Genomic DNA, 21,509 nt, shown 5'->3' with positions numbered 1-21,509 from the left:
ACGGATCAAATCAAAGGACATGGTGGGATATCAAGATGGAAAAGACACAAGTATGACAGAATGCAGCAATTAGACTGTCTTTTGCTAAACGTCATGATCATATGAACTATGACATTCTTCAACATAATTAATCTCAATATTATTAGTGGAAATGTAACCCATGTGTCAAAGGCTTTAATGTAGTCTTTCAATTGATATCCTATTGACCAATCATAATTATAATTCACAACAGTATAATTTACAATAAATTAGGATACTAGAACAAAACAGTGGTAGTAACCGGAGTTTTAACCTCCAATCAGGTTTCTGCTCCTGTCACAGTACTGACATGGCTCTTATCGAAGTCACAAATGACATCCTATGTGACTGGCAAACTACCCCTCCTTGTCCTTCTCAACCTGTATGCAGTCTTTGACATGGTTGATCATACCATCCTCCTCCAAGGCCTCTCCTCTGTTCTCCAGCTGGGTGGGACTGCATTTGTATGGTTGCATTCTTATATATCCAGTAGCAGTCCGAGAATCACCTGCAATGGCTTCCCTTCCCACTCCTGCATTGTTACCTCTGAAGTCTCCCAACGATCTATCCTTAGCCCCTGATTTTTTTTTTTAAATCGACATGCTGCCCCCCAGCGACATCATTTGAAAACACGTCAGTTTGCTCATATATGCTGATAACACCCTGTTCTAACTCACCACCATTTCTCTCATCATTCCCTCCACTGTCTTGAAATTGTAAAGGCTGCCTCTCCGATATCCAATACTGGATGAGCAAAAATCTCCTCGAACTAAATATTGGAAGACCAAATCCATTGTCTTCATTTGCCGCCACAAACTCCCTTCCCTTGCCACCGATTGTATTCCTCTTCCTGGCAACTATCATGAGGCTGAGTCAGATGTTTTGCAAACTTGGTGCCTATCTGATCCAGATATGAGCTTCTGATCACATTGCTGCACCATCTTGAAGACTGCTCACTTCCACCTCCATAACATTGTCTGACTCTGCCTCTCCCTCGGCTCAGTTACTGCAGAAACCCTCATTCATACCTTTGTTACCTCTAGACTTTACTATTCCAATGTACCCCTGGTCTGACTTCCAGCTTCCACCCTCCAAAAACTTAAGCTCATACAAACATCTGCTGCCCATACCCTAACTCAGCCCAAGTCCTGTACACCCATCGCCCCTAAGCTCAATGATCTATATTGGCTCTTAACATCTCAATTCTCATTCTTATTTTCAAATCCCTCCATTGCCTCACTCCTCCCTATCTTTGCAACATCCTCCATCCCTACAACACTCAGATATCTCCAGTCCTCCAACTCTTGCCTCTTTTGCATCCCTGATTTTAATTGCTTCACCATTGGCGACCATGCCTTCCGCTGCCGATGACCGAAGCTCTGGAATTACAAAACTCTCTGCCACTCTTTCCTTCTTTACGACACTCCTTTAGACCTCCCTCTTTGACCAAGTTTTTGGTCATCTGCCCTAATATTCCATTAAGAGCAGATTAATGTGTGTCTGTAGAAATGCTACAGGAGGGAGGGTTTTAGATCCTTGGGACAGTGGGACTGGTTATATTTTTATATTTATATTTATTGATACAACACTGAAACAGGCCCTTCGGCCCACCAAGTCTGTGCCGACCATCAACCACCCATTTATACTAATCCTACACTAATCCCATATCCCTACCACATCCCCACCTGTCCCTATATTCCCCTACCACCGACCTATACTAGGGGCAATTTTATAATGGCCAATTTACCTAACAACCTGCAAGTCTTTGGCATGTGGGAGGAAACCGGAGCACCCGGTGAAAACCCGTGCAGACACAGGGAGAACCTGCAAACTCTGCACAGACAGTGCCCAGAATTGAACCCGGGTCGCTGGAGCTGTGAGGCTGCGGTGCTAGCCACTGTGCCACCCGATGGATACAGGATGGATAGGTTGCACCTCAGCAGAACTGGGATCAATGTCCTTGGGGGGTGGTTTGCCGGTGCTATTAGAGAGGGTTTAAACTAAGTTGGCAGGGGAATGGGAACCAGGATATAACATTAGAGAGAAAAAACAAGGTGCACAAAGAATTGAAAGAGACAGATAGCACTGGAGAAAGAAATGGTAAGGTATTAGGTGGAGTCAGAGTAAGAGGGAATGCAGTAAAGCCTAAATTAGGTTTACAGTGTGTGAACACAGGTAAATAAGATTGGTGAACTGCAGGTGCAGATTGCAATATGATGTGGCGATAACAGAGACCTGGTTCAAAAATGGGTAGGACTAGGTACTAAATATTCCTGGATACAAGGTGTTCAGGAAAGATAGGGAAGGAAATAAAGGAGGAAGGTTGGGTATTGATTAAGGAGAATATTGCAGTGCTAGAGAGGGAGGATATTCTGCAGGGGTCATGGACAGAATCTATTTGGTTAGACTTAAGAAACAATAGAGGTACCATTACATTGGAGGGTGCATTCAATAGGCTACCAACTGGGGAGAAAGATGTACAGGAACAAATTTGCAAGGAAATTAGAGAGGTGCAAAAACTACAGAGTAGTTATAATTGGGGACTTTAATTATCCAAACATAGACTGGGATAGTAATAGTGTAAAGGGCAGAGAGGGTGAGAGTTTCTGAAGTGTGTTCAGAAGAATTTTCTTGATCAGTATGTTTCCGACCCAACGAGGAAGGAGGCATTGCTGGATCTGGTTATGGGGAATGATGTGGCTCAAGTGGACCAAGTGCGTAGGGGAACATTTAGGGGACAGTGATCATAGTATCATAAGGTTTATGTTAGCAATGGAAAAGGACAAGCAACAATCCAAAGTAAAAATATTTAATTGGTGGAGGGACTCAATTTCGGTGGGGTGAGAACAGATCTGTCCCAGATAAATGGAAATCAGAGATTGGCAGGCAAAACTGTAATGGAACAATGGGCTGCCTGTAAAGAGGAGATAGTTCAAGTACGGTCGAGGTACATTCCTATCAGGAGGAAAGGTAGGACAAACAAAGCCAGAGCTCCCTGAATGACAAAAGAGAGAGAGTGTACGATGAGGCAGAAAAAGGATGCGCATGAAAGCTTTCTGGTCGATAGTACAAGTGAGAACCAGGCTGAATATAGAAAGTTCAGAGGGGAAGTGAAAAAAGAAATAAGCAAAGAGAGAGTATGAGAAGAAACTGGCAGCTAACATAAAAGGGAATCCAAAAGTCTTCTCTAGGTATATAAATAGTAATAAGGTACTAAGAGGAGGGCCGGGTCCAAAAGGGGATCTATATGTGGAGGCAGTGGGCATGGCTGAGATACTATATGAGAATCTTGCATCCGTCTTTACCACAGAAGATGATGCTGCTGCCAAAGTTGCAGTAAAAAAGGAGGAAGTTGGGACATTGGATGAGGTAAAAATTAATAAAACAGAGGTATTAGAAAGGGAAGTAAGGGTAGAAATTGCAGAAGAACTGCCATAATCTTCCAATCCTCCTTAGATATGGGGGGTGGTAGGAAAGCTTTTAGAAATGATAATCCGTGACAAAAGTAACAGTCACTTGGATAACTGAGGATTAATTAAGGAAAACTAACATGGATTTGCTAAAGGCAAATTGTGTTTAACTAACTTGATTAAGTTTTTTGATGAGGTAACAGAGGGTTGATGAGGATAGTTGAAGTGATGTCATGGACGTCCAAAAGGTGTTAAGGTGCTACATAACAGGCTGGTCAGCAAAGTTAAACCCATGAAATAAAAGGGGCAGTAGCAGCATGGATACAAAGTTGGCTGAGCAACTGGAATCAGAAAGTACGAGTGAATGATTGCTTTTTGGACTGGGTTCCCACTAAGCCATTCCCAGCCATGTCAGCTGCGGCTCAGTCGGTAGCACGCTTGCCTCTCAGTCACAAGGTTCTAGGTTCAAGTCCCACTCCAGGGCTTGAGCACAAAAATCAAGGCGGACACTCCACTGTAGTACTTAGGGAGTGCTGCACTGCCGAGGTTCCATCTTTTGGATAAGATGTTAAACCAAGGCCCCATCCGCCTGCTCGGGCGGATGTAAAAGATCCCATGGCACTATTTCAAAGGAGAGCAGGGGAGTTATCCCTTCTGTCCTGGCCAATATTTATCCCTCAATCAACATCACAAAAAACAGATTATCTGGTCATTATCACATTGCTGTTTGTGAGAGTTTGCGGTGAGCAAATTGGTTGCCTCATTTCCCCCATCACAACAGTAACTACGCTTCAAAAGTACTTCATTGGCTGTAAAGAACTTTGAGGTGTCTGATGGTGATGAAAAGCACTACATAAATGCAAATGTTTCCTTCCTCACCCCCAACCCCCAGGGGTTGGTATTAAGTCCACTGTTTTTCTTGACATATATTAATGACCTTGACTTGGGTGCACAGGGCACAATTTCAAAATTTGAAAATGGCACAAAACTTGGAAATATTGTGAACTGTGAGGAGGATCGCGCTAGACTTCAGCCATGCCAACTGCCCCCATGTATAGATCCCCTTTTTGGTCCCTAATCGGCCCCAGCCCTCCTCGTTACTTTTTTTTACTAAGTATGTGGAATGGGCAGACGTGTGGCAGATGACATTTAATACAGAGAAGTATGAAATTATATATTTTGGCAGGAAGAACGGGGAGAGGAAATATAAAATAAATACAATTTTAAAGGGGGTGCAGGAGCAGAGGGGCCTGGGGTATATGTGCACAAATCATTGAAGGTGGCAGGGCAGGTTGAGAAATTGATTAATAGGGCATACGGGTTTCTGGGCTTTATAAATAGAGATATACTGTACAAAAGCATGGAAATTATGGCAAATCTTTATAAAGCACAGGTTTGGCCTCAACTGGAGTATTTTGTCCAATTCCGGGCACCACACTTCAGGAATGATGCGAAGGCATGAGACAGGGTGCAGAAAAGATTTACAAGAATGGTACCAGGATGAGGAACTTCAGTTATATGGACAGATTGGAGAAGCTGTGGCTGTTCTCCTTGGAGGAGAGAAGGTTGAGTGGAGATTTAATAGAAGTGTTCAAAATCATGAGGGGTCTGGACAGAGTAGATAGAGAGAAACTGTTCCCATTGACAGAAGGGTTGAGAACCAGAGGACACTGATTAACGGTGATTGGCAAAAGACCAAAGGCGGCATGAGAAAAACCTTTTTATGTAGTGAGTAATTATGATCTGGAATTCACTGCCCGAGAATGCAGTGGTGGCAGATTCAATCATGGCTTTCAAAAGGGAATTGGACAATTATCTGAACAGAAAAGATTTGTAGGGCTATGGGAAAGGGTGGGGTAGTGGGACAAGCTGAGTTGCTCTTGCAGAAAGCTGGCATGGACACGATGGGCTGAATGGCCTCCTTCTGTGCTATAACCATTCTATGATTCTATGTGGCTCAGTGTGAATTTTTTTAAATAATGTTCCTGTGAAGCAGCTTGCAATGGTTTACTATGTTAAAAGTGCTATATAAATGCAAGTTGTTCAGATGTACAGCAACTGCATATGGGAATGAGAAACTACAAGGCATAAGATCAAACGCTGAATGTTTGAGGAATACACAGTGAAAGAAATTTGCAGAGCAGTGTTGATTTGTCTAAAGCTGAGCATTACAGAATAGATATGCAAAAAAAAAACACAATGATAGCCTTTGAACTGTAGAATCTTATTTCAGTGCTTGATTTAAAATTCTCACATGCGGCTGGAGACGTATTTACTGCACTGTACAATGCGATTGCCATTGATTTGATGTGAGCAAGTTCAGTCATGCTGCAGCTAAGCCTCAGGCGCCACAGCAGTGGCTCACAGAATTGGAGAAGAAATTTAAACGCACTAAATCAAATTCCAGAATTCTATAGGCACAGACCCACAATTCCCCAGGGCTAATGACAATCGTCAATAAGAATGCCTGGTCCCAATTCCAAAGCAGCTCATCAAATGGAGAAATCAGAAAGTTCTGAATGTCTTCTGATAAGCTCAGAATTCAAACTTCCAGGTGAAACACAGTACATGCACACAGATATAGATGTTCGTTCTCATCATCTGAGAAGTTATCTGGTCCATAATTCATTGTGGAATGAAAACTGGGGGTGGCTTCTATACAGGGCAGGCGACTCACTCTACTAGATTACTGTCCAGGTGGAGATGATGCAAATCTACCCAAAAATGCCTAAGAATACCAGATTTACTTTGTTAATTGACTTTTTTTTCTTAAAAGATACGAAAACAAATTAATTTTGCCCCTTCATTGAAAACTGTCGGCGAGACATTGGTCATCTCAATTTCTCTGCCCCCCTCACTCACTCTAACCTGTCCCCCTCTGAACTTGAGGCACTCCGTTCTCTCAGGTCTAACCCCGACATGGTCATCAAACCTGCAGACAAGGGTGGTGCTGTTGTTGTATGGCGTACCAACCTCTACCTTGCAGAAGCTCACGGACACTTCTTCCTAACTCCCTCTGGACCATGACCCCACCACTGAACATCAAGGGACTGTCACTGACCTCATCTCCTCTGGAGATCTTCCCTCTACAGCTTCCAACCTCATAGTCCCACAACCCCAGACAGCCCGCTTCTACCTCCTTCCCAAAATCCACAAACGGGACTGTCCCGGCAGACCCATTGTGTCAGCCTGCTCCTGCCCCACTGAACTTATTTCTTCCTATCTTGACTCTATCTTTTCTCCGCTGGTCCACCTACATCCATGACTCTTCTGACGCCCTACGTCATTTTGACAATTTTCAGTTTCCTGGTCCCAACCGCCTCCTCTTCACTATGGACGTCCAATCGCTCTACACCTCCATCCCCTACCAGGATGGTTTGAGGGCTCTCCGCTTCTTCCTGGAACAGAGTCCCAACCAGTCCCCATCCACCACCACCCTCCTCCGCCTGGCTGAACTTGTTCTCACATTGAACAACTTCTCCTTCAACTCCACGCACTTCCTTCAAGTAAAAGGTGTTGCGATTGGTACCCGCATGGGCCCTAGTTATGCCTGTCTTTTTGTGGGATATGTCGAGCATTCTTTGTTCCAGTCCTACTCAGGCCCCCTCCCCCAACTCTTTTTCCGGTACATTGATGACTGTATCGGTGCCGTTTCCTGCTCCCGCCCCAAACTGGAAAACTTCATCAACTATGCTTCCAATTTCCACCCTTCTCTCACCTTTACATGGTCTATCTCTGACACTTCCCTTCCCTTCCTCGACTTTTCTGTCTCCATCTCTGGGGATAGGTTGTCTACTAATATCCATTATAAGCCCACCGACTCCCACAGCTACCTCGACTACACTTCTTCACACCCTACCTCCTGTAAGGACTCTATTCCATTCTCCCAGTTTCTCCGTCTCCGATGCATGTGCTCTGATGATGCTACCTTCCATGACGGTGCTTCTGATATGACCACCTTGTTCCTCAACCGAGGATTTCCCCCCACTGTGGTTGACAGGGCCCTCAACCGTGTCCGGCCCATTTCCCGCACCTCTACCCTCAACCCTTCCCGCCAGAACTGTGACAGGGTTCCCCTTGTCCTCACTTTCCACCCCATCAGCCTCCATATCCAAAGGATCATCCTCCGCCATTTCCACCACCTCCAGCATGATGCCACTACCAAACGCATCTTCCCCTTCCTTCCCGTCAGCATTCCGAAGGGATCGTTCCCTCCGCGATACCGTGGTCCACTCCTCCATTAGCCCCACCACCTCGTCCCCGTCCCATGGCACCTTCCCCTGCAATCGCAGGAGGTGTAGTACCTGCCCATTTACCTCCTCTCTCCTCACTATCTCAGGCCCCAAACACTCCTTTCAGGTGAAGCAGCGATTTACTTGTACTTCTTTCAATGTAGTATACTGTATTCGCTGCTCACAATGTGGTCTCCTCTACATTGGGGAGACCAAACGCAGACTGGGTGACCGCTTTGCGGAACATCTCCGCTCAGTCCGCAAGCAGGACCCTGAGCTTCCGGTTGCTTGCCATTTCAACACTCCCCCCTGCTCTCAAGCTCACATCTCTGTCCTGGGATTGCTGCAGTGTTCCAGTGAACATCAACGCAAGCTCGAGGAACAGCATCTCATCTACCGATTAGGTACACTACAGCCTGTCGGACTGAACATTGAGTTCAATAATTTCAGAGCATGGCAGCCCCCCATTTTACTTCTATTTTTAGGTTTTTTTTCTTTTTTCATTTTTTACTATCTTTTTTTTTTGCATTTATTTCATTTCATCTTAGTTTGTTCAGTTTGATTACCCACTGTTTTTTTCAGGTTTGCACTTGCTGCTGTTCAATATTCAGTCCGTTAACACCTAATCTGTACTAATGCTTTGTCTTTCAACACACCATTAACATATTGTTTGCCTTTGCTCCATGACCTTATGGTCAGCTAATCTGTGGCCTTGTCCAATCTACACCTTCTCCTTTGTTATCTCTTGCCCCACCCCCACCTCACTTGCTTATAACCTGTGACCTTTCTAATATTTGTCAGTTCCGAAGAAGGGTCACTGACCCGAAACGTTAACTCTGCTTCTCTTTTCACAGATGCTGCCAGACCTGCTGAGTGGTTCCAGCATTTCTTGTTTTTATTTAATTTTGTCCCTATTTTGTATCTTTCCTCTTTCAGTTTTCCTCTGTAGCTTCTAAGTTTGGGAAAGGTATGTATGCATTCCTGGACATCTATCAATAACAATTTGGAACTGGCCACAAAGTGATGGAGATAATGGATTAGAACGATTTGTCCTTCAGGATTTCCTCTCCTCTTGTGGGAAGCACCAACCTTTGCTTATTGGAACTTTCCCTTCACTCATGCTGCAGAATTAAGCGGCCAGTTAACGTTTTACAAAAACAACTTCCTTCAATAGATATTCTTAAAAGTTTAGAAATCAGCACTGATTAATTAAGCACCAAAGTGATTTGAAGTGGAAAAAAAAGTTGCAACTCTCTCTACGTTGACAATGAAAGTAATTTATAACATGATTGTTTTCCCGATAGGGAGGTATGACAAATTGCTGTCAATATGAATGTTAACTGAAAACTTGTTAAGGAAGAATATGTGAATTAAGTTGTCCTTGGGTGCCATTACTTTTTGAATTTTGCTTTATGATCTTCTAAGAAATGTTGTACAAATTCATTCTGCAGAGTTAATTTGAAAATGTCAGAGGAAGCGACAAACCAGTGTACCTGGTCTGTCCCATACAGTTGTGATGCCTTATGCATCATGAATAAGACACTCACTACCCATTAGATGCCATGTAATCCCTTGGGAGAAGTGAAAAACCTTCTAGGCAATCAAAACATAATTTGCATAGTTGAAGTGTGGCAAGGGAATCAATGGGCTGGATTTTCCAAGCCCAGCGAAGATAGGCTGGGAGGGGGTAGGACTGGCAATATGGCACGGGCATGCATTGGGAGGGAAGTTTGACAACTTCCCACTGCCATGCCATATTGCAAGTGGCAGGAACCATAGCGGCAAGACCACCCACCGGGCGGTCAATTGAGCCAATTAAGGGCTACATCCGCCTCCGTGGACATTTTGCCAGCATTGGGAGGGCCTTCTGCCACGTATGGAGACCGCCGGGTAAACCTTGGTGGCCTCCCAGCGGGTTCCACAGGAGGCTTTGGGGCCTCCTTGATGGCTGCTCCAAGGCCCACAGATGCCCCCCCACCAACCCGGTGGCATTGGCTGCCCCTGTGGCAAGAGTGCTGCTAGTGCACCATGACATCCTCCCTCCCCCATTCTAACTCACCTCTCTTTGAGGGTGCTGTGCCGTTGACGCGCCCTCTGCCTGGTGATGCAGCCTCAGCACTGGCCACTGCTAACTGTGGCGCCGCGGACGCTGTCCAGCTGCTGGCCCTCTGATTGGGCTGGCAGCTCTGGGACGCAAGCCACCGTCCTCAATTGAATGGTGGGCCTGGCAGTGGCTCGCCCGCCGAAATGGGGAGCGATCCCACTTTTGGCCCAGGCAATGGGACTTCACCGTCACCGAAAAAAATAAGCCCCATATTCATAGTATTTAAAAGTCAGCAAAGTAAATAGGTAGCTTGAAAACATCTACAATTAATTACTGTATAAAACACAAATACCAGTTACCAGCTAGGTAGCATTTTGAACCTGACACCCAAGCCACACTGAAATGCCCCACTAATGTTTCAGAACAGGTCATTTGTACGGGGGAAACAGGAAAATGTCTTAGCCATATGCTTCTGCTTGAATCCTGACACGTTGCCCAGTAACAGCTGATGCTCTTGTGTCTGTGCTAACACAAGGTGAAATTTAAAAGAACTAAAAGAAGAGTGGCCATTAAGGCAGCAGTAGACCATTAAAAACAAACAAAATTTAGTCCAGACTCAGCTCGGTACTGAAGTCAGGGTAGTGCTGGATTCAATGTCTGGACCCAGTTGTCTAGTGACAATTTCAAGCACTATAACATTCTGAAATGTACCAGAGAAACATGAATGTTGACTGCAATAATCACAACGTGTGGGAAACTATTTGTGGATTTTTTTCAATCACTTGAAATGCAAGAATTTAAAATTAATTATTTAATCTTACGTGCTGGCAGATACCAAGGATTAAACTTCAACTTTGGTTTCGGAGTCTGTAAATTCCTCGAAAATGCAACACAAAAACCTGCCAGGCTGGACCACTGGATAACTAAACCTGGGAAAGTTATGACACTAAAATATAGAGTCAAATCAAAAGGGAAAAACGTTTGTTTATGAAACTCATTATATTCCAAATTGTAGATTGAACTTACTGTTCAGCAATGATATACCCATCTAACAATGGGATACACTGCACTCCTGCCACACGGACACTGTTAGCAATGTCCAGGAAATCCAGACCCAGATTCACTCCATGGATGGTTACCTGTGTCCCCCCTTCCTGTGGACCAGACACTGGAGTTACCTGAAAAAGGCAAATAAATAAATTCAGGGTCATCAATGCAAGTTATTAATAATTCTGTTAACATTTTTAGGGCATTTGAATGGGATGGCTGAATGTGCTAGTGTTCAATGTAATTAAAAAAGACACTAAGATAGGCACATAGAAATGCAGGGCAAGGAAAATGTCTACAGGTATTTGCTGAGGGTGCATTTACAGACTAGTTCTACTGGAAAGCTTTACTGAAGAATCAAACAGTCCTGACAGTGCCGTGATAAATAGCGCGTAGATAACCTATTGTGCTTTAATTTGCTGCAAAGCCAGCATTCTGCTTATCCGCATTGTAGAACTAACAGTTGCCAAGCAACAATAACGCGCACACACACAAAATTACAACTGAGATACCAGAGATCGGTAAATTAAAAATGCTGAGAGTTAGCCCTCAGGATTACATAAAGCATTTCAGTAATTGGAAAGCTTAAAAAAAATGCTTTTGTTGTGGGGAGGTGGGGAGAGGAAAGGCTTTCTTCCGATATCAAAAGAGGCTATTATTAACGTAAACTTCAGTTTACCTCAATGCTGTAATTAAACATCATGAATAAAGGACAAAGGTATTAGAGATATACAAGTTCAATTAAGATTGTGGGAAAGCCGAGAAACTTTTCAAAATGGGAATATATTTGATTGTTTGCCTCAAATGGTACAGGCCATCCTAGATTGCAATATTTGTTTTGAGACAACCCAGCAGTCACGTTGACTTGTTTTGTACAACATTATAATTGTACACAGACATATTTTGAATACAAACACATCCACAGACCAGAAACTTCCTGTTGCAAATTCTTGCGTACATTACTGGCTGGCAAAGGACAAAACTCCGATGATAAATTCCGATTGAAAATTCCAAAATTAAGTTGATCCAGTGAACAGCTGCGTGTCATACAGAGCAGTGTGCTTGATCAATGCCCCATGCCATTGGACTCTATATTCTCCCCCTCCATCAGCTGCGCATTGTGGCTGTTGTATGCTTTGTGTACAGGATGAACTGCAGAAACATAAGGTAACTTTGACAGCACCTCCCTCTCCTGCAACTTCCATCCCTGAAGGACAAACACAGCAATGTTGTGGGAACTCGATTACCTCCAATTTCCCTTCCAAGTCCCACACCATCCAGACATGGACGCAAATTGCCATCCGATCATCACTGCCAGGTCTGTATCCTGGAATTCTCTACCCAACATCATTATCGGAGCACTATCACTACAAGGACTGCAGCAATTTAAGGTGGCCCATCACCACCACCTCGCCAGAGCAACAAAGTCTCAGCACTAAATGTGGCCATGCCAGCACATCCATATTCAGTGAATGAATAAAAACACAGAATCAAAATGAAATTACACAGTGGAATATTAGTGTTAGCATATTTGTATGACATTCTTTTGAGGAATTAAGTTATTCTATATGGGTTAACCTCTTCATCAATAGAACAGAGGAATTTCATAATATTGCACAGTGCAATTTCAATCCATGTGAACTTTACCTCTCAAATTAAACTTTGTTTCAATAGAATTCCCTCCTTTGGGTTGTTCTTTGATGCTGTATTCCTTTTCTGCATTTTACTCAACCTAATTTCAGATGTTTTAACACACTACAACCTTACTCTTTTGATTTGCTCATTTTTGACTTGTTATTCTTCCAGGAATGTTGTTCTCACTGTTAAGATATTAGCTCCATTGTCTACTATCAAAATTCTGCATTACAATCTGATTAGTAGTACATTATCTGGTTTCTCATTAACATAGTTCAAATTTTCAAAACTTAGGAGGATCCTTTTATTGGAAAGCTGGTCTTTACAGTAATCAGCCAGTGGCTTTGAAAAACGAACAGCACATTTAACTGCACGCTGAAAGGAGAAAGGCCAAAAGATCTGGGATTAGAAAATACCGAATGTATGAAAAATGTGCTCTGGGGAATGGAACAAATGGCACTTTCCATGTGCACTGCTACAAGCTGGAATACACTAGCACTCTGCAGCCCAGGGGTCACAGCACTAGGGAGAGGATTGCATTGGTAAGTAAGGTACTGAAATTTACTCAAGTTCTCTCTTAATTATGATCACGCCAGACTTCTCCTTGAATCTTGAATTATATTAATTTCCAGTAAACCATTTTCAATCCCCTCCAAATCCATGGTCTATCAGAAAACTACTCCATATCTAACATTACAACAATCAAAATTTTCCAATTGGCATTATTTTAAGGCAGCTCAAAATAAATGAGTTAATTACAGCATTAAAATATCTTTTATTAGATCAACCGCAAAGATCTAGATTATACAAGTTTTCTGCACTTTCAGCCAGGCTTCTTTCATGAGAATCTTCAAAAGTCATAGCAACCAGTAATTAAGCAAGTGATATTGTGCTTGAAATACCCTGTTGATACATGGAGAAAAAACGGAAATAATCGTAATACATCGAGTGCAAAGGTTAGCTGTATTTACATTTCAAAAGATCAGATTGAGTAAGATGTCCTTCCAGTTTGCAATGCAATTTTCTTCTTCGCCACTTCATATTTATGCCCTACAGTCCACAGACCTGATCAATGCCACATAATTTTTGATAGACAAAGTGCTTGAACAGCAGGATATCCCACCCACACAACTTTCCCTAAAACAAATCAGGCAAGGCTGGTAGAAAAAGTCTCAGCCTAGAAATTGCATTCAGGCAAAATAAAAAACAGAAGCTGAAGGGTCCAATATGGTGTGTTCGTACTCTATCACCGCTTGCTGCATTGATTAGGGTGCCCTGTAGTCATCCAGAGTGCCTGCCTGAAACAGTCATTAGGTCCATTGCCTATTTAAGGCACCCTTTAGATGCTGGATCACGAATGAACTCTGCATGTGCAATGTGCACTGCAGTCAGCTTTCTCAGATGAACAGGAATCAACTAGCGGCCTTTAAAAGGGACCATTAGAGGGTGCCAACAAAACAGTTTGTGAAACTAAATTCTAGACCTGAAGATGGACCTAGGAGATCTTCTGGCTCCTATTAAAACTGTGGACCAATGCCACCCTCCTGAACTGCTCCCTCTCTAATGGCCCGCTGACTAATTTCCATCTTTAGTGACCAGCTCACTGCTTCTTGGGGTTGCACCCGAAACAGTCACCCAATGTCCAGACCATACTCTGCAGCAATTCTGAATTATCAGTCATTTTGGACAGTGAAACTCCCAGTCAAAATTACAATATTCCAGAATTGAAGGCAACCCTATTTCCTGGCTTTGAATGTGGAGTTATTTTGTGGAATAATTAATAACTGTTCAATACAGAGCCCGAAAAAATTAAGTGCTCTGAGTTTCCCATTTCAGCTACCAGCACGCTATGTTGATATTGTAAGCAAACTTCTGATCTAAAAATGGTTGAGACAACAGTATAGACAGTAGTCCAGTTCATTCTCGAATGTGGAGTTAGGGTGCTCACTCTACAGAATGGGACTTGCACAAGTCGGGCTTAGATTAACAGATTTGGTAAATTGGCTGCATTCTTTCTGCTAAAATAAGCAATGGGATGGGGCAGTGGGCTAACCTTTAAAAGATTAACTTACTGTTTCAGTTTAAAAAAATACTTTTTCCTATGAACATTTCTGCTTAGGCGGTCATTCAGTACAGTGACATGTTTTTTCCAGGCAAATTTTTAAAATAATTCTGCAGGGTAACATCACCAGAAACAAAGGGTTGGATTTTGTTCCCAGTCCGATGCCAGGTTCTGTGGCGGGGGCGGGGGCGGGAAAATCACAGCGGCAGCAGACGCCACTGAACCCGACACTGGGATTGTTGCGCTCGATCCTCCCGGCGACAGGGAAGCTGTGTGGCGGCCCCTCCACTGCTATGCAATGGGACCCGATTTAGCATATTGAAATAACGCATTTGCATGAATTAAAATATAAACGGCAGCAATCTTACCTTAAGTTCCCGATCCTCAGCGTGACTAGCGGCATTCATGCGCCTTCACTTGCCCATCTAGGGAAAGCTGGTGCCACTGAGGTGGGGAAGGGGTGAACTCTGCACTCTGATGGGTTTGGGGAGGGAGTGGGGTGGGGGGGGGGGGAAGGGAACTCTGCGTTACGATGTACTGTTTGCAGGGCTGACAACCTTTTAAAAATGGCGACAGTACCTGCTCCTTCAACAGGTGACACTGCGTCGCCAAGGCTGCCCCCACCATGTGATTGGGGTGTCCAGCCACGTAATTGCTTTGGCGTGGGTCCCGTCGGGATTAGCTACCATGTTTCGCGCCCGCTGCCGTGAGTGGCAGTGGGAATACAATTCCAGTTCAAAGTAGCTACTTTGATCAGCTCCTCCAATTTTTAAAATTATACGTACATATTCACACAATCATACAGGCAAATTGTTCCATGGATATCAAGTACCCATTTTGGAAAATGCTTCAACAAATGACAAGAAAGCCTGTGTCCTGGTGTGAAAAAAGTAATAAAGACAATATTTTCTAAACCTTTTTGGTCAAGGGGACTCTGACAAAGTTGGAAAAAGCCTTTTTTTTTGGTTTAGAAGAGTAATTTTCATAATAACGATACCAAGTAGAAGGTACATGAAATGCTAAATGGTACAGGAACATAGAAAATAGGAGCTGGAGAAGGCCATCAGGCCCCTCAAGCTTGCTGTGCCAATCAACCAGATCATGGTTGATCTTCTATCTCAACACCATTTTCCCACACTACCCCTTGATATCTTTAATATATAGATAAAGTAAACCCAGAATATTATTCCGAGGTAAGTTAGGCCAACAGAAATGCATTTTCTGACCCTCCCTGAGGGAGTGACTAGCCTCACATCAGGACATTCACCCACAGCTTGACCAAGATGAGGAAATGTATGTGTGGGAAAATCCTGGCTACAAACTGTAAATTACTACTTCATAGCAATGCAATCCCAAATACAGTAGAGAAATACCAAGGTTAATTCTAGCTTAATAGTTTACGTAATTAGAACTTTACTGTCTTAATTTATTTTTTTGAGGGAGGGGAAAAACAGAGAAGAAAAGGAAAAAGAAAATCTCAACGTAACTTAAAATTTTAGCGTGAGAAACAAGTTTTTGAAACCCCACTAATTAATTCAAATGAATATTGCTGATCAAATCCCCAGTATTAAAACCATATTTTTTTTTAACACAGTTTTTCCTTATTCAGTGCAATATTTGAGGCTTTTTCCCCAAGTGAGTGACAATTTTAGCAAGATAAAGGATAAGATGAAGTTTGAGTCAGGCCTAACATGTATCTGCTGCTCAGTAACTCAGGGCAGTATATCATTCTGACAGATCACTTTAATGAGCTACAACACTCAGTCAAATAAGCCAGAAAAATCTCCACAGGTTCATTTGCGCTTTTTAAAATATACCTCTTGCATGACACGGCTAATGGTTCAACAATACCAATGCTGAATTTATGCAGAGTTCTTTGAGCTACAAGTAAATTGCTACTGAACTCAGCAGGAATGTCAGCAGCCCATCAGACCACACACTGCCTCTCTCAGCTGTCAGTAAATTCTCAGTTTATTTGTTATTGCTGAAGTAACAACAAAATCTTAATGGTAGGCGGCACCTACAGTTATTTGTTATTGAGCAAATATTCATAAGCTATGCAAACCAATAGCTGCAAAACACATTTTGTAAAGCCTTGTTTCTCATATCCAGCGCTCTTACTTTTTTCTTTGTAAGTTAATTTTCATGGTTAAGTTATGCCTGTTTGGCTGCTCACCTTGAGCAACAAAGTAGATGGACAGCCTCCACAAATGCTCTCTCTGAACAGTTGCTATGAGGTGCGAGCTACAGTGCAAGTTTGACTACACTCTCCAATTATCCTTCTCCATCTGCCTCCCCACACCACCGCCCAGACCCGCCAACCCCCACCAAACCCCTGACAGACTGGCAGCCGACATTCAGCATTCTCCAGTTTGGCACAGCTTAGATTTGCAAATAAGCAGAACAGGATATCAAAGCTGTGTCACCGGACACCATCGCAAATAGCATCAGTTCTCTAAATCCAGTGCCACTCTAGTGACACCATAGGCTGAATTTTACCAGCCCTCCAACGTTGGGGGTCATGGCAGGGGGGCCCCAGAAAATATTTCAGGGAAAGGCCCGTCATGACCCCGTATGCCAGGAAGGCTCCGTTGTAATTTACTGGCGGCGGCAAGGCCTTGGAGCAGCTCCCCCGCCCCATCCCTCGTTGCCACTCGGCAGCAGAGCCTTCATTTTAATATGTAAATACATTTTAATGAATTCAAATCAACTTAGCTTGGCCCGCATGCCGCCCCACACTGACATTCCGGCTGGTGGCTGGAACTCCCGTGCCTTCAGATCTCCGTTCGGAGATTGGTTGTGGGGATGATGGGAAGGAGTTGAGGGTCAAAGGTGCTGAAGTTGGGGGGGTGGGGGGGTGGGAGTTCAGAAAATCAAAAGCTGTTTGTTTGGAGGGAGATGTCAATTTATTACGAGGACTCAGGGAGGGGGGGGGGCGTCGTTGGAGAGAGAATCAAAGTTGAAATTTTTCTGCAGGTTTTATTGAAATAGGACCTTTAAAAGTTTAAATGAGACTGAAGGCCTGAAGCCCTTTAATAATGGCACCGGCACCTGCGCGGTGGCGCCAGACACCATTGCCGGGGACGGAGTGCCCGCCTCCTTTATGTCATCAGGGACGGGCGCTCCGCCCCCTCTATGCTAACGAGCCGTCACGCGTAATATAGCAAGGGCTTATCGATGGGCGATTTGCGTGGGCGGACTGCCATCTTCAAAGTGCGCCCCATATTTTCTGCATCTTAAGGGGGAAATCTTAAACATAGAGAGTAAAATCTCACTTATAGCTTGTCCACTTTTGCCAGCGTCCTAATGCGCAGAAGTCAAGGCCAACTACTATTTTTCTTATGTGCATCCAGTACAACCAACCCAGCTTTTAGTAGTGATATATTTTTCCTGCTTGAGAGTCTTTTTCCTGGACGTTTTCGCCTACTGTTTATAAGTGGTTTATGCTGGGCTATTTTACATGGAAGGGTCCAGGAACTCTCACAAGCAAAACCATGGAATAAAACAGTGCAGCCACAAAAGACACCTGCTAAACTGAACACCATTCACTCTTGCTAAATCAAAAAAAGATGGAGATTTAATTAAAACAAAGAATTAATTTCTGAAGCTCTGGATTTTATTCTTAGCAGTAAGTGTACTTCTTAGTGAGCAATGTAAAAAACATTGGTTTGTTCCTATTTTACAGGTGAAGCGTGGAATAAGGTAATTGGAGGTGGGGATTCTTTATTCCCAGTTCTGAAAAATGAGTAGGGACTAGACAAAAACTTTAGCCTTTTATCATTCTGCTCCCACTGGAAAAAAGCCTCTTTAGGGCAAGGTAGGACTCTTGCTGTGTGTTGTAGAATTCAATGGACGGTTGCAACAAAGCGATTTCACTTAATGCAGCATCCACTTATGGGAGCAGCCAGAATTTTCACATTTTTAAAAAAACTATTAGCAATGTTCTTGTTACGGGCTTAATCATCATCAGAACCCTGCCAGTGAATACTTTCATCTACCAGTATATGAATGCACTAAGACCAAGTATGCAGATTTACCGCAGGCAGTGATCAACACCTGCTGACGGGAAAATCCAGGCTGAACTACATGAAAAAAATCTTAGTTGGAAACTGCGGACAATGCACTTGTAAAGAAGACGTTGATAGCTGAAGTTTATATTTCCTTCCGGTGCTTCTTTACTGGAAAAAAATATTTTCTGTGTTGCAGTTCTTCTCTGAATAACCTCTATATGCTACAGTAACAGGGCAAGCCTGGTCTTGGGGAGATTTCAAGAAATTTGTTCATATGGGAATATTCTAACAGACATTGGCATGAGATGTGACCATGAGGGCTGTAAAAGTTCAGTAAGTTTTACCTTTCATCAGAACACAGGAGAGAGCTCATTCGGAGAGCTGCAGGCGATGTCTATTGTGCTCTTTTTAATATAAAGGCTCTTATTTTCTGACTGACAGGGGCTTTCTTCATTGGAGATCATCACTGACAAGTGTATCTGTGTGGAACTCTACTGGAACATCCTTTATGTTGAGTTCCTTATTCCTAATCCCTTTCAATATTATCATTTTATTAAAAAAAACTCTTGTAGACGTTAGATAATAAAAAAAAAACAGTTTGCGCTGTGCAAAGTACAGGCAAATTCACAACTCAGTTAAAAGTCATATTCAGCATGGAAGTGACAGGAACGTTACTTTTATCTGTCAGTACATCAGCTTGCCTTTCTGCATTTTGTCACCAAGGGAAGACAAGATCGGCAAAATTCACATTCGCACTGTTGGAATAACATTACCACTTGTCAAGATGAGATTGAGTGTCTGTGAGTTGAGAGTAAAAACAGAAAACTACTAAAAAAAAAATCTTAAAATGAGCAAAAATGAATGCGTGTGCGCAGTCTACTGCCAAACAGAGGAAGGGTTAGACAACTGAAGGATGATGTGCGAGACCAAGTCTCTCAATCTTCCAACTTAGGCTCAACTTGACAAGACCAAACACCATGGACTGAATTTTATTCGTGCGCTGCATTTTGCGGCGATGTCCTTTGAACTCGATGGTGTGCCCACATTCAGCGGCCGCTGCCCAACCCCCATGATATTACACGCGGGGGCTCATTAGTATCACTGCGACAAGCCATCTTCCCCACCCCCCCACCATGATATTGTGTGGGGAGCGGCGGGATATCCGGCGTAGTGACATAACCATTTGACAGCTGTGCAGCAGGTGCTAGGGCCCTATTTAAAGCGCCCCAGCACCTGCTTCCTGACAGCTGTTAAAGAAATACTTAGCTCACTATTGACGAGTGGGGCTGCTATCAATCTGGCAGCAAAGCAGAAAGTGCTGGAGAAACGCAGCAAGTCAAGAAGCATCTGTGGAGAGAGAAGCTGAGTTAACTGTTAGGTCTGTGACCAGGCTGTTATGTGAGGCAAGGGCGGAGATTGCAGGGGCTCTGACACAAATTTTTGAATCCTGTCTGGCCACAGGAGAGGTGCCAGAGGACTGGACGACAGCGAATGTCGTATCATTGGTCAAGAAGGGTAGCAGGGATAAACCAGGTAATTACAGGCTGGTGAGTCTAACATCAGTGGTAGGGAAACTATTGAAAAAAATTCTGAGGGACAGGATTAATCTACACTTGGAGAGGCAGGGATTAATCAGGGATAGTCAGCATGGCTTGTCAGGGGGGAGATCATGTCTAACAAATTAGATTGAATTTTTTAAGGAGGTGACTAGGTGTGTAGATGAGGTTAAAGCAGCTGATGTAGTCTACATGGACTTCAGTAAGGCTTTTGATAAGGTCCCGCATGGGAGATTGGTCAAGGTGGTAAGAGCCCATGGGATCCAGGGCAATTTGGGAAATTGGATCTTAGTGGCAGGAGGCAGAGGGTGATGGTCGAGGGTTGTTTTTGCGATTGGAAGCCTGTGACCAGTGGTGTACCACAGGGATCGGTGCTGGGACCCTTGCTGTTTGTAGTGTACATTAATGATTTAGACAAAAATATAGGAGGTATGATCAGTAAGTTTGCAGATGACACAAAAATTGATGTCGTAGATAGTGAGGAGGAAAGCCTTAGATTACAGGACGATATAGATGGGCTGGTAAGATGGGTGGAGCAGTGGCAAATGGAATTTAATCCTGAGAAGTGTGAGGTGATGCATTTTGGGAGGACTAACAAGGCAAGAGAATGCACAATGGATGGTAGGACCCTAGGAAGTACAGAAGGTCAGAGGGACCTTGGTGTACTTGTCCATAGATCACTGAAGGCAGCAGCACAGGTAGATAAGGTGGTTAGGAAGGCATATGGGATACTTGCCTTTATTAGCCAAGGCATAGAATATAAGAGGAGGGAGGTTATGATGGAGCTGTATAAAACACTAGTTAGGCCACAGCTGGAATATTGTGTATAGTTCTGGTCACCACGCTATAGGAAGGATGTGATTGCACTGGAGAGGGTGCAGTGGAGATTCCCCAGGATGTTGCCTGGGATGGAACATTTCAGCTATAAACAGAGACTGGATAGGCTAGGGTTATTTTCCTTAGAGCAGAGAAGTTTGAGGGGGGACCTGATTGAGGTATGCAAAAACTATGAAGGGCACAGATAGGGTAGATAGAAAGAAACTTTTTCCTTAGCAGAGGGGTCAATAACCAGGGGGCATAGATTTAAGGTAAGGGGCAAGAGGTTTAGAGGAGATTTGAGGAAAAATGTTTTCACCCAGAGGGTGGCTGGAATCTGGAACACACTGTCTAAAGGGGTGGTAGAGGCAGGAACCCTCACAACATTTAAGAAGTATTTCGATGAGCACTTGAAATGCCATAGCATACAAAGCTATGGGCCAAGTGCTGGAAAATGAGTTTAGAATAGATAGGTGCTGAATGACCGGCACGACACGAAGGACCTGTTTCTGTGCTGTATAACTCTATGACTCTGACTATGGGCTTCTAATCATCTGACTGTGAAAAGCCGCAGACTAATATGCATTTGGAATTGCTAACTGTTATGTGAAAATACATGTAACTGCCATTAAATGATCTTCATTAAAAAAACAGGAAAATATGTTCATATTCTAGCTGC

At 43.5% G+C, this 21,509-nt stretch overlaps 1 protein-coding gene across 1 annotated transcript in view; it reads right to left on the bottom strand.

Moving 5' to 3' along the window:
• Nucleotides 1-21,509, bottom strand: part of LOC137383879 (plexin-A2-like) — a 502,066-nt gene that overhangs the window by 111,379 nt on the left and 369,178 nt on the right. The window contains exon 14 of the mRNA XM_068057231.1: nt 10,731-10,882. Within this exon, the coding sequence (XP_067913332.1) occupies nt 10,731-10,882 (152 nt within the window). The remainder of the gene's footprint in view (nt 1-10,730; nt 10,883-21,509) is intronic.

Source organism: Heterodontus francisci, chromosome 25 (assembly GCF_036365525.1).
Source record: "Heterodontus francisci isolate sHetFra1 chromosome 25, sHetFra1.hap1, whole genome shotgun sequence".
Lineage (NCBI taxonomy): Eukaryota > Metazoa > Chordata > Chondrichthyes > Heterodontiformes > Heterodontidae > Heterodontus > Heterodontus francisci.
The sequence above is the reverse complement of the archived record's forward strand: the minus strand, read 5'-3'. Positions and strand labels throughout refer to the sequence as shown.